The sequence below is a fragment of the Plectropomus leopardus genome, chromosome 11 (assembly GCF_008729295.1).
Source record: "Plectropomus leopardus isolate mb chromosome 11, YSFRI_Pleo_2.0, whole genome shotgun sequence".
Lineage (NCBI taxonomy): Eukaryota > Metazoa > Chordata > Actinopteri > Perciformes > Serranidae > Plectropomus > Plectropomus leopardus.
In genome coordinates, this window is record NC_056473.1 from 18889988 (window position 1) to 18903571 (window position 13584).

The 13584-nt window shown below is 37.9% G+C and overlaps 1 protein-coding gene and 1 pseudogene across 1 annotated transcript; one reads left to right on the forward strand and one right to left on the reverse strand.

Annotated features, from left to right (window-relative positions):
• The first annotated feature begins 1330 nt into the window (after positions 1 to 1330).
• Positions 1331 to 2573, forward strand: LOC121950156 (annotated as a pseudogene).
• Positions 2574 to 6742: 4169 nt separating this feature from the next.
• tigara (TP53 induced glycolysis regulatory phosphatase a) lies at positions 6743 to 12498 on the reverse strand. Its single transcript, XM_042496778.1, has 6 exons — positions 11893 to 12498; positions 9753 to 9790; positions 9511 to 9632; positions 9069 to 9146; positions 8845 to 8955; positions 6743 to 7142 (listed from the first exon to the last, which is right to left on the reverse strand). The coding sequence occupies exons 1-6, from the start codon at positions 11961 to 11963 to the stop codon at positions 6768 to 6770; spliced, it is 795 nt and encodes a 264-aa protein (XP_042352712.1). The 5' UTR covers positions 11964 to 12498; the 3' UTR covers positions 6743 to 6767.
• Between the last annotated feature and the right edge of the window lie 1086 nt (positions 12499 to 13584).

The window sequence follows — 13584 nt, forward strand, 5'->3', positions numbered from 1 at the left end:
CTACACCTAAACACAACAGGCAGAAGAATTCTGTTACACTTCAGTCTATCCTGTTTATACACCTAAATCAGTGTGCTGCTAAATGAGATCTAAATTCAAGAGGCTAAAATGTTATTTGCATAATTGTCATGAATGATGTGTTTGGTAGGTTTATAAAAAGTGTAATTGTATGTTCAACCTCAGGATTTCAGTGTATACTTATAATTAAGTTGTCTCATATTGCACCATATCGTACACAGGCTGTGCAGGCATTTACCCCTGCATATTACTCATAGCTTAGGTTATAAATAAAAGCCATCTAATCATAAATATAATGCACAACATGCAATTATCATACAATAAAAAAATATAAATAATAACGTTAATTCACACATTTGTCCAACATATTGTTTCTGCTGGGCGAAAAAAACTCTCATCTCCAAAATGCCAAAATTTATTAAGTTTAGAAATAACCCTTGAGAATATAAATGCTTTGTTAAAAACTTATTAAAGCAATCCTGAGGAATTTTCTCACTTTTCTAATAAGGTAAAAATATGAAAACCACAAATAAAAAAAGTGGCTACAAAGAATGTGAGAAGTGGGGGATGTGTGCAGCTAGTTAACAGCAAGGTATGAGTCGCTCTCCTCGGAGGACATACTGTGATACAACAGAATTAAATCAAGTGCAAGTAATTTATGCTGTCGAGGTATCAGGGTTCAGAACATGTTCTTTACACAGATTTCGTAATCCTTTGGGAATCCCCCTTCCATGACATTTAGAAGCAGGTGAGGTATATGCCAGAACCCCAAGTCACTTGTAGTTTTCAAAGTCTGATTTACACAAACGAATGAATTAATAAAGTCAAACAACTATACTAGCAGTCTGGGAAAAGGAAGGCTGTCCTACCTTAATTTTCCTTGATCAGCGACACAGCTGAAACACCGTCTTCATCATCCATTCACCTCTTCTGCCCTCTTCATCCGCTCTCCTCTGCCTCTAGAGTCACAAGTTTAATCCTTGTGTTAGATTTGTTTTGTTTTGTGTTTTTTAGGTATGAACAGAGTAAATAATGCTTCATCTATGGCAGAACATTTTCACAGAGGTGTTTCCAGTAAGATAATAAAGTTGTGCTCTCTTACATAGATAACGTGATATTTTACCAACAAGAACCTACATCATTTCCACCTATAGGCACCTCCACCTTCCCTTAACCCAAAACAAAAAAAAAAAAAAACCCTCCATAGGCTGAGTCATTTTGGTAAATGAGTTAGCAGTTCATCGACCCCCTGTTTAAATAGACCTGTTGGACTTTCTCCTCCTCCAGTAGCTGCTTACACATCAAACCTGAACATTTGTGCTGTTAAGAGCAAAAAAAGCACGGCGTCCCCACTGATCATGCAACCGGCTTTCTTCTCACTCATATTGATAGCCGTACATGTGTCTGTACCGGTGGATTGTGCACCGGGGCTCCGGGAACCAGAGCAACTTTTACAACATCAGCAGAGCAGCTTCAACACAGGAGCACACGCGGATACATCGGCTGGTATGGGACGTTTCTACTTGGAGCTGAGTGGATCAATGAGAAATGGCATTCACAGACACTTTCTCGGTACGTCTGCCTCATCTGTTTCATTACAGGTCATTTCATTTATTTTAGAAATCAAAGGCCTTTTGTACATCAAATAAAACCATTTCATTTCACAGAGGCAATGCTATGCTTTACATACATTATATGTCCTAAAATGTTTCAAAAATACAAAACAATGGGCAATAAGGTTAAATGTTTGGATATCCATTCTCTGTGCTACTTCTGGAAAAAACTTACAAATATGTGTTGTAGTTTAGGTGTCTGACGCATATTTTGCACGTCATCTATACAAGCTATTCTTCACATGCATTATATTAGATGTTATCTGTTTATAACTTAAACATGATTCTCTTGCAGTTATTTTGCCAGTAAGAACGGATACAAGCAACTTTGTTTCATTATTTGATTTGAGAAGAAAACGCTTCCTCTGTATGGACTCAACAGGGGAGCTGTACAACTCCGTAAGTATTTTTTTAAATGCACTTAAATTGAATGAAAAAAGTAAATGAATAAAACAGTTATATTAAACATCCTTCTGTGTTTTTCTACAGAGACACAGGGAGAAAGAAAACTGTCTCTACCAACGCATATGGTTAGATATGACGACCCACCACGACGTGTTTTATTCTACAACTGGGGGCCGGCTGCTCAAACTGGAGGGAGCTGAGCTGCGAGTTGCTCACCAGGAGCCTCCTGAACCCTCCTCCGGCCTGGTCGAGAGGTTCATGGGGTCCCTTGGTAAAGAGACAGAGGAGGAGTGAGGAGGTGAACCCCTCGGATCCATTAAGATCGCAGACGCATCCCTCACATCCTGCCAAGGATCACAAGGATGCAGATCACGGGCAGCCTGAACAGGACCAGGCTGGTGCTGTGTCCAAAGAAACCATCACCTCCTGTGATGACCCGCTGCGGGTCTTACAGACCAACGGGCTGCCAGTCCTGTTAAGACGAATATTGCAGACCGGGGGCAGAGCAAAACTAAGGGACTTGGGTTTAATAAGTGAAAAGTCAAAAGGGGCTGAAAATCTTTCTGTTTGTTCTGAAAAGTCCCTTTATGTTTGACTACTTAGTAGATACTGCATTTGTGGACTGCAGTTTCAGCGAGAGCCACAGAATGACTTACAAAGGGCTGCTGGAGTCAAACTGAGACTTTCTTACCCAAGAAAGCATTAAAAATTGTACAACTTCTGAGAAAAGAGACAGCGCCTTATAAAAACCTTGAATCACATTTTTAAGAATGTGATTTTATGGTACTATTATGCTCGGTAATGTACTCTTAAAGCGTGTTACATCACAGCGGCTTGTACAGATCATCTGTTTGAAGAGCAGACGAACGATGAATTTGGCAACATTCAACATAATCATGCAGCAAGTTTGGTCCAGCTTTGGTCCTGCTGTCCTTTAACCTCTTTTGGTCAGTTAAATTTTAAACCTCGGGCCAGATGTGGCAATGTTTGTTTTGCATATGTAAAAATGTGTAATCTGTGAGTAATTATGAATATTTATATATACATTTGTTGATACATTAAAGCTTCATGACAGGAGTTTACAAACCAGACAAAAATAGACCAGTGCATAATGAAAAACAAACAAAAAAATAATTTGCCGTTTCTAGCTGTAGTAACGTCATAAGCAGGATCAAATAATGTCAGGTGCCGGACACCAGTAGTCACAGTGATAAAAAGGTATTTATTTATTGAAATGTGTTCAAATGACTTCCTATTAGACTTCTGTTTTATTATTTATACATTTCATGTTGTGTTATTTCTGATGTGGAAAAAATAAACGCGACTATTCGGTGATTCTGTCTGATTTGTCCATTATCTATAAGAGACTCTTTCTTTAGTAGTTGCTTCGATGATCAATTATATCAATAGATCACTGATAAAATTTAGCTATTTTCCAGCATATTGTTGCATACTAATGGAAAAGAAAAAAACTAGGAATGAATGTGGGTCTTGTGTCTTTTTCCTCTCCTCTTATGTTCACATTTTTATTTAAAACAAAATACCAGTGAGTGCCTTAAGAGTTTGTTTCTGAACAAGTTACGGTTACCAAAGAGTCACTTAAGAATTACTCGAATATTTAAAATATTCCTGGTATCAAACATAATGAACACTGTACAAAGCCTGCTAGAACAACAAATACTTTTGCCCACTGTCCAATCATTCCCCAAGGAAAGGCCACAAAAATCACATGCACACAGCCAATTAGTTATGTAACTGGCAAATATTAGACCTGGACAACAAATAACGTCCAAATCAGGGCTGTAATCACCTATTTAACATGGGGGGGGGGGGGGGGGGGGGGGGGCATTGTTCCTGGGGCCTAATCCTCTGGGAAACATTTTAAGAAACATTATAGCTTTTAGAGACCACTTTTTTAAAACAGACATCTTAAAAAAGGGGTTCTCAAAGTTTTTATGACTGACTGCCATTTTGGGGAGGTATTGACTTTTGCTGGAGTACAGCGACACCACTTACACAAAATCGCAGGCAATACTGCAGTGCACTGTAAGACTAGAACCAGTATGAATGATAATAATAATAATAATAATAATAATAATAATAATAATAATAATAATAGCAGTTTTACAATAAAATATTCAAGTGTATTTATGATTCTGATAAAATTTGCTGATAATTATTTTGGACATGGGTGCCTTTGTAGCATGGCAAATTTTTTCTACATAAGACAGATCAATTGATAGATCGATAATATTTCACTATATATTATAATTGGTGCCTAATACATGTAGACAATGATACAAATGGAAAGGCACGATCACTGAAATGAATATATTCGGGGCTAGGATGTGTTTATAAACCAAAGTGTAAAAATCAAACATTCATATCATGCAAAGATGAACAAATAAGAGCCAACGAAGACTGAATGTGGGATATTTAGGGAGTTTTCTCATCACTGTTGGAAAGTTTCCACAGATGCCATTATGATACAGAGACAGTTAACATCTACATTTCTTAATTTAAGAAACAAATGAGCTCGCCCATGTCTGACAGCATTCCTCAACGTAAAGTGTTTTCAATTACAGAATCACAATGACAATAGCCAATGAACCTGTACAATGTTTTTTCATACAATCCTCAGTGGTCAGTGGGTGATTTTGTTTTACACGGAGAGAGGAATGAAAAGCAGAGAAACAGTGCACACGGGCTACAGTAAAACACATAACCTGTAAGCACTGTTTCTTGCCCTTATTGACCAACCAGCAATGACAAAGTCACTGATTTCCAAAAAGTCAACATGGTTGCAGTCTTGCTCCGTGTTCCTACGTAGGATCTATGAACCTCCGGAGGTAAATATAGAAACACGGACTCATTAGAGCAAAAAGCTGCCCACATTTAGAGTAATGAACAGCCAGACAGTAACAAAGTGATGATGACATTACCCTGCAACAGAAACTGTCCATCTGAGTTTGAAGGAGCTCTGGTCATGAGGCCTGTTGGAGGCCACTGCAAAAATAATGCAGACGTGTTATGTGTATTATTTATAGTGGTTAATTTAAAGTGTTTTTTTCTAATATCAACTGACTCAAGTATATTTTATGTGTTTTTAAGATTTTGCCACTATAAAACTACACCAGTGGTTCTTATCCAAGGGTCCAGGGACCCTCTGGGGTACTGAAGAGAGTTCCACGGGGTACCCAGAAAAAAGGCAAATTGTTTATTTTCACGATTTAATTCACCACAGAAGTGATCCAAATGTGAGCAAGAGTCATAAGAATGACTATTCTGATCATAGTTTTCATTTCCTTCACAGTTATCTCCTCAGCTGTAGATGATAAGTATAGAATTTTTTGGTTTTAATTGTATCCAACTACCCAAATCTTTTTCCAGATGGAGGCCCCTGCAGCTACATCTCATTAAGTGGGGTCCATAATCTAATGTGTATCAATTTAGGGCTCCTTGATACAAAATTTAAAAAAAACAACAACAAAAAACCCAATAATATATAACAGCTAAATGCACCCCAATTCCAAAAGATTTGGGACAATTTGTGAAACTTAAATAAAAAGAAAATGCAATGATTTGTCAATCTGTTTTTGGGCTATTTTTGAGCTATATTCAGTCGAATAGAGACAATTTATTTAATGTTCAAACTGATCAACTTTGTTTTTGTAAAAATACAATTATTCTGAATATGATGCCTATATCACTTTCCAAAAAAAATGGGACAGGGACATGTTTACAAGTTTTTAACATTACCTTGTCTTTTATAACACCCAGTAAGTGTTTGGGAACTGAGGACACCAATTAATGAGGTTTGTTAAGTAAATTTACTATGTAGCCACTCTGTTGTAACAAATGCACAATGTGGCTCATAATCTTGCTAAGCCGATTTGTCCCCAAAAAAGGCATCATCTGGATGGCAGCATATGTTGCTCCAAAAATTGTATGTGCATGGTTCCTTCAAAGATGTGAAAGTTAAAGTGAAAGCTTTTGAATTTTTCACTAGTAACAATCTGGATGGTCCTTTTCCTATCCTCTTAATCTTTTGTTGATATTATGGATTGTAGATGGTGAAATCTCTAAATCTTTTGCAACTGTGCATTGAAAGTTTTCCCTTTGCAAACAACTGAGCCTTTCGAGGATGCCCCTTTCATACCCACTAATAGCACTTTAATCTGTTACCAGTTAACCTGTTTACCTTTGGAATGTCACAGGTGTTTTTTAAGTATTTCACAACTTTTACAGTCTTTTGCTGCCCCATGCCCCAACTTCTTTCTAACATGTTGCATGCATTAAATTCAGAATAAATGTATATTCACATAAAATAATGTTGATTTGTTTGAACATTAAATATCTTGTCACATTACTGTATTTAATTGAATAGAGGTTAAAAATTATTAGAAAATGTATGTCATTCTGTTTTAATTTGCATAGCTTTCCAACTTTTTTGGAATAGGAGTTATACCTGACCTAAGATTTGTTCTTTGACAATTCCACTGTGAAAACGTATACTTAACAACTAGGCTTTATTCATTGATTTCAAAATTTGATTAAACTACACTGTGAAGTGACTTAGCACCAAATGAAAAATAAATACGGAACCTAAAAATAAAATAATCTAAAACTGTATACTTTCAGTGTTGAGTCTCTGGAGCATTTTCACATTGGACGTCACACTTTCCTCATCCACTGTTAGTTGTCGCCTACATTTTTCTTAAAATCTAGCTCCTACTGTTTAACATGGTCCCCTCTGTGGACAAACACACAGCGAATCCCAGACAATTTGAACCCGTCATCCTCTTTTCTCATGGTTAGTATAAATCGACACAGACCTGTGTTAGGACTTAAAGAGAACATTTGCGCTTTGTCACAACCCTGAGGCAAGGAACAATGTAACTCCTCAACAAAGAAGCGCACTGCAACGCACATGTAGGCCCCGTGGGTGACAACCAAAGCGTGGACCGGGACACCCCTGACCCCATCGTCTGCTTTTCCCTCCACAGGAGAGGTTTCTGAGATTTCATCCTCCCCTCTGTCACGCCAGTGTTCGGCCCCAATTTGCTGAAGCATTTTCTCCAAAAACTCTTTGACCCGCTCCTTCACCTGAACAGAGCAAAAACCTGTTATAAACTGCGTCATGCCTCTCGTACATTTTCTTTCTACACCAACAGCACATGTCGTTGAAATGTGACCATCTACAACTTTGAAGGGTAAAGGTTGTTAAATTCAAAACAACACAAGCACAACCTCATCAAAACCACACATGCCAACTTAAGTTTCGTCCTGATGCAACAACCTGAAACTCGTTTGGGAAAGCTGGGAGGGAGGCCTGTGTTCAACACTGATTGGGGCGCTCGCTGCTTGCGTCAAATCTATCTTTGTATATCTGCATCATCATCATGATGTGCTGGTCACGTACTGGGTTGGACCAGAGTTAACGTCCAAGCCAAGATCTAATGGATGAAGCCTGACGAGGTATTTTTGAAATAGAACATCCCTCCTTCCGACGCCCCCGCACACACACGCTGTCCTCCCACGCAGCCTCTAACACAAATAACACAAAGCTAAGTGGTGACTTTTTAATCAGGGGTAGTGACGAACACTCTGCAGTTGTTTGACAGTGGAAGAGCATGTACTTTGATCCTCCTGATTCACAACAAGTGATCCAGCAGATACAAAAGATAGACAATTGTGGATGCAAAGAGGCCCTGAGACAGCACTCACATCCATGCAGAGAGAGTGGTGAGAAGATGAGTGCTCTCTGCCACCTAGTGGTAGCATGTGTGTATTGCATCTGGGCATACAGGCCAGCTTTGGAGTTAAATGAGGATAAAGATTTAACTTTATTACTTTAAGTACAACAGACAAACGTCCCATTTTTCCTAAAACATTTTAAGATAAAGAGGATCTTTCCTGTAGTAAGTCTATGGGCTACGATCATCATAGCATTAAAGGTTCAGTCCTACCAAATTATAAAATAAATTTTCATACACTCGTGTGCAGTGTTCAGAAGTAGTGAACAACTGGAAGTTAAGTACATTTTGCAGCGAACAATTTTGAGCCATAATAGGAAATATATTTTTTTAAACCTTACCAATGCCTCACTACTGTAACTGAACCCGCTTTTAAACCCCCATTATTATTTATTAATATTTGTAATTAATTTTGATCTTTTTGTGGAAACCTGTTTTCATTTAAGCATATAAGGGTCTTTTCTCTGTTCATTAGCGTCAAAAAGCCTGATTAAAACTAGTTCATGTTTAATTTCTGTTTTTTTAATTCAGTGTTGGAAGACAATAAAATAAAAAGATAACAAGGGTGGAGGAAAATACTTTTTTTTAGACACTTTGTGCCAGCAATGATCTGAGAGACAGTAAACACGAAAGGGACATTATTCAGTATTAGGATTATCTGATAATAAGTCAGTGCTGAGTTACATGCGAAGTACATTATATTTTCAAACTTCATGCCACATGCAATGATGCGGTATTTAACATTTTCAAATTCAGCTTAGTTCTAGTTTTCAGCATGGGTTGGTTCATTTTGGCATATTAAAATACAAAGCAGTATGCAAGTAAGTAAATAAAAAAAAATCTGTGCTGTGTGCAGAGCATGCCATGCTGTGATATATTAGGCTAAGCAAACTGTGTGACACAACTATGAGCTTCTGAGAGATAGAGCGCAAAAAGAGAGAGGCAGACAAATGTAAATGGTAAAAGAAAGGTAATACGACAGAGAAATAAATAATACCCACATAAATAATGATATAACAGAGAAACAGAAACTCTGTCCCACTCAGCCTCACCTGCTCCTGAGTCTCCCCGTTTGGAGGAGTGAAGCTATAAAATGGTTGACCGGCTGCCTTGGCCATCTCTTTCAAGTCCTGCATCCGTCCGCCCTCTGCTGTCCCGAAGCTCTGAAAAATAACAGGTAAATGTTCACATGACTCAGGTCTTTTTATTAATAAGTAAATGTTTTGGTGAGACAACACTTTGCTGTAAAATCACAAACAAAAAGAATGTCACTTACTTTCTCTTTAAGTAAAGAGTCACACGCCATTTGTAGACCAGAACAACTACTGTTGTGTTTCATTATCGTTTCAGCAGTCTGGAAGAAATAATACACATCATCACATACTTACAGTCTGTTATAATCTCTCTGTGGAGAAGATTTGCCAGTTTTATAATCATTTTCCCGCAGATGTGGATACATTGATGTGATGACATCTGTTTGTGTTTTGTATGGTTTATACTCTTGGCCCTGCTAACTATTGCTTACAGGGACAAATGTGACAAAGCGGGATGAGGTGGAAAGAAAACCAGAAAAGTGTATTGCAATACACTATAATGTATGCAGCGTATTGTGTTTCTATTACATCTAATGACACAGTTAACTAAATACATCCTGCAGTGTTTTGATTTATTTAATTAGAGATTCATAGTTTTCTCCCACTAAAACTAAAGCATCATACCTGCCGGGCCCGCAGCATGTCACTGACAAACACGTTGGTGAACTTGACATCTTTCAGGTAACGGCCTGCAGCCTCCGCCTGCTGCAACCCAGCGTCAGACAAGGGTGAATCTATAGCCTGGCCTGTGTGGAGGGAGAGGGAAAGATGAAAGTAAGACAAAGAGAAAACAAAAAAGAAAGACAGAGACAGAGAGAGAGAGAGAGTTTAATTTATTATCACATATATCTTAATTCATACTCTACCTTGTAAGAGGCCATCTTTATTGTACTGTGTTTCCCCACTGCAGGAAAACAATGATTTATAAATATCAAATACAAGACCTAATATCATAAACAGAACATTTAAAGAAGCTCAAAGAGGCTACTGTTCAACTGTCATGAATTTGATGTCATGCCGATTATCATATATCCACAAGGATATATTTTCCCTGTGTAACAGTTATGCTCAAATGTCTTTTAGCAGGCAGAAGGACACTCCTGCAGTCTTTGCTTCACTGTGTGTGCTTTGAACAACTCAGATTTTATGGCACAGGAATTTATATTTTTGTTTGAAAATAGACATGCTCCTGTCTGACGGAAAGTTGTTTTGGCGATGTCAACTTGACAGCAGTTAATTTATCAATTATTTTTTGATTTGATTAATTTATCTTTTAGGCTCTAGCAAAATTCGATCACAGGGAAATGCCTTTCACATTTTCCCAGAACCCAACATAACTCAAAGTCTTTAAGTTGCTTGATATATCCTGCAAACAGTCAAGAAACAAATAATACTTAACCTACGATTAAATGTAAGAGAAAAGCAAAAGAAAATTACACTTAGGAAGCAAGATCCAATTTTAACTTCAATAGCTTCTAATCAGTTAATAAAATAACATTATTATTAATTTTCATCTTTAGTGTCTTGTGAATTCTGGTTTTGTTTGCATAATAAGATGAGCTGAAGCATACCAATGTTTTATTTGGTAGGCTAAAAAATATATTATTTGTGGCTTACAAACAGTATATGATAGGGAAAGTGGATTTAATATGTTATTATCATACTGTTATATTAAAAAAAAATCCTATTAAAACACATATCTGAACATTAATCAGGTTTTGTTTTACCAATTTACTTTTAAGTTCATTCCTTCACTAACTGTGACCTCTGGTGGTCCCGAGGAGGTACTGCAGTGTCTACCTGAAACAGGTGTGAGTGTACAGCAGGGACACTCAACTTGCTCGTCACTTTTGCCAGGGGCCAGTCAGGCATACATTTTTCTAGGATTCTGAAGGCCTTTATAGGATTTTTGGACATTTCTAGAACTGTAGGACATTCCTCAGATTTTGGGACATTTCTCAGATTTTAGGATATTTCTACAAATCACAACATTTATAAGATTTGAGGTCATGTCTCAGATTTGAGGATGTTTATAGGATTTTAGGACATTTCTCAGATTTTAGGATGTTTCTTGAATTTTGGGACATTTATAGGATTTTAGAAGATTTCTAGAATTGTAGGACCTTTCTCATACTTCAGGACATTTCTAGGACATTTCTTTAAAACATATCCTGTATTTGAGGACGTTTCTAGGATTTTGGGTAATTAGGGGCTTAGCCAGGACCTCTGTTGGGGGTGCAGTGGATCCTCCAATGACACTTTTTTAAATAAACAAGCTCTATTTTGATGCTGCTTTATGAACCCTGGCACCTTATGTATACTAAAATCAATTAGTCAAGTCCAAAACATTTCCTAGTGTGAACCACTTTATCTTCTTAGAAATTATAACATTTTTGGAGGGCCACCCGGCATCCCGTCGGGGGCCAGATTTGGCTCGCGGGCCGTATGTTGAGTATCGCTGGGGTCCAGAGCACCATGAAGTGTACTGAGAGAGTTGAACAAGGGTCCTAACATCTTGCTAGCTGCACCGCTTGCCGAGCTGCCTGTTAGCTATGAGGCTCCAGTAACTTCCCTTTAAATGCTAATGGTATTATAAAATGAGTCTATGTTAAAATAGAGGCTAACACTGCCTCTGTTTGTGTCTGTTTTTGTATCTGTCAGTAATGTGTTCTCTGTGACACCTGCCGGGGTTAGCATCTATCTAGCTAATGCTAAATACACGCAGACTGCAGACGTCAGTCATGAAAGTGTTTTAAAGTACTACTAGGCTATACGAAAACTCAACATAATTGCTATCAGTGTCCCACACATGTATGTCAATTATGCACATAAGACTGCATGAATATATCAGTGTACTTAATCAAAACTAGCTCTGAGCTCCACTTGGAGACCACCGACTAACGTGTGTTTAAATGGGAGCGAGTAGCAGCCTACTGTGAGCCTCTGTGCTAAACATGTGACATTTATCGCAAATACCAGCTAAATATGAATGTCAAATGCACTTACTGTCGAACAAGAGTCAGCCCAAAAGTTAGCGCTTTCATGCTGTGGAGGTTAACGACGGAGTTAAGTCGCATTAATGTTGTACTTTGAGACAAACTGTCCTGAAGACGACTACAGACACACGCGTCTCGTGCCCCCAAAGCAAATGTCACGCACGAACTGTTGGCAGCACTGTCAGGAGGCGCGCGACACACCGCAGTGATTGAGGTGGGCTACTTTGTTAGTGTCCGGGAACATTTAGGGACTGTTGTCTACTTCTCAGAGAAGGGGTGGCTCGGTGTGACTCGTTTTTCTTTTTCTTTTCTTTTCTTTTTTTTTTTTTTTTTTGACTCTTGACCCTCCCCAAAGCTAAAAATACTTTCCATTTATAGGAAGCTGCTGCTCTATATTTGAAGTTGGTGCTTGTGTATTTTCACTTCCTTTAAATTAAATTTTATTAGCCTTCTTTGATTTAGTGCTTACATTTTCTATTCTTTTGTTTGTGTACTTGTATGTTTAAACCATGGGGTCTGGGAGAAACAAAGTTTTAATCCTGCATATGACCTGTACATATGGCAGAATTAACAACAATAAAGATTACTTTGATTTTTTTTTTCAGGGACCACCAGAAATTTAGAGATATTTTTATTCATTATTTTTTTAATTTTTGCTTTTTGCCTTTATTTGACAGGACAAGTGTGAAAGGATGACAGAGAGGGGATGACATGCAGCAAAGGACCAGGGTTGGAAGTGAACCTGCAGCAAGGACATTGCCTCTATATATACATGGGGTACCCGTTTTAGCCACTAATCCACTGGGCACCCCGATTTTGGTGACTTTTAAAGTAAACATGCCTTTTGAACTCACCTGCAGGTTTTGAAGCTTCAGAGGGTATTTCAAATAAATAGGGCATACAATATGTTTTTCTGTCTTTGTTTAGCTTATTTTCAGGTAATAAAATATTCAGAACAAACAAAAAAAAAAGAATTAATCAGGGTTCAAGCTGCATGTCCCTCCCCAAAGCCATTTTTTGATGTGCAAAAATATTATACAACTCCCCCCATTTTGCATCTCTGCCTTTTCCATCATAAGTAACAAACAGTCCCTAAAAAAGAGCACTACCCCCATTTAATTGGATGTACTCATGTTTGTTAGTGGGAAGGTCCTATAGGCTGTAGCCCCTCATCTAATTGGCTGAATATGATTTTGAAATATTTGACAAAAGTTTGATCAATTAACATGTATAATTCCAGCAATCTACAGCTGTCTTTCTCCAACAGCTTCTAGAGTATAATGAGCAACAAACTTGTCAAGGCTTTTTGTGTCTCTTCTAAAAGCTGTTTTAGATGCATTGTACAGGCATTTCCAACACTCTTTCAAATTATTTGGCTTGCTTTACTCACGGTATGATGACTTGTTTGGCTCTGTCAGGCTGGCTTGAGGTCTGATTTCTGGTGCAGTAATCTAAATAAATTAGTGTTTTTCAAACATACATTCATGGGAAGGAAAATAGGTTTTTACAATGCTTAAAACCTAACCAAGCCCCAAAAGGGAAACTGAAATAAAGTGCAAAACAAACTTAAATGTTTACATTAAATGGTAGAGAACTGTGTTTGGTTGGTGTCTTCCAGCCTCTTGACTGTGCACACCTGTATCTTGTTAATGGACTGCCGCGCTGAGAGGACTAGAATCCCATAGACCTGGTTTACAGAGGC

What these genes read in the sequence shown, in the direction of transcription:
- tigara (XM_042496778.1), bottom strand. Translation starts at nt 11,963, where the DNA reads ATGCGACTTAACTCCGTCGTTAACCTCCACAGCATGAAAGCGCTAACT. An exon ending in GGGCTGACTCTTGTTCGACA is followed by an intron (nt 9,791 to 11,892) that starts GTAAGTGCATTT and finishes GTTTTCCTGCAG; the next exon opens with TGGGGAAACACAGTACAATA. An exon ending in ACGGGGAGACTCAGGAGCAG is followed by an intron (nt 7,143 to 8,844) that starts GTGAGGCTGAGT and finishes TGCTCTGTTCAG; the next exon opens with GTGAAGGAGCGGGTCAAAGA.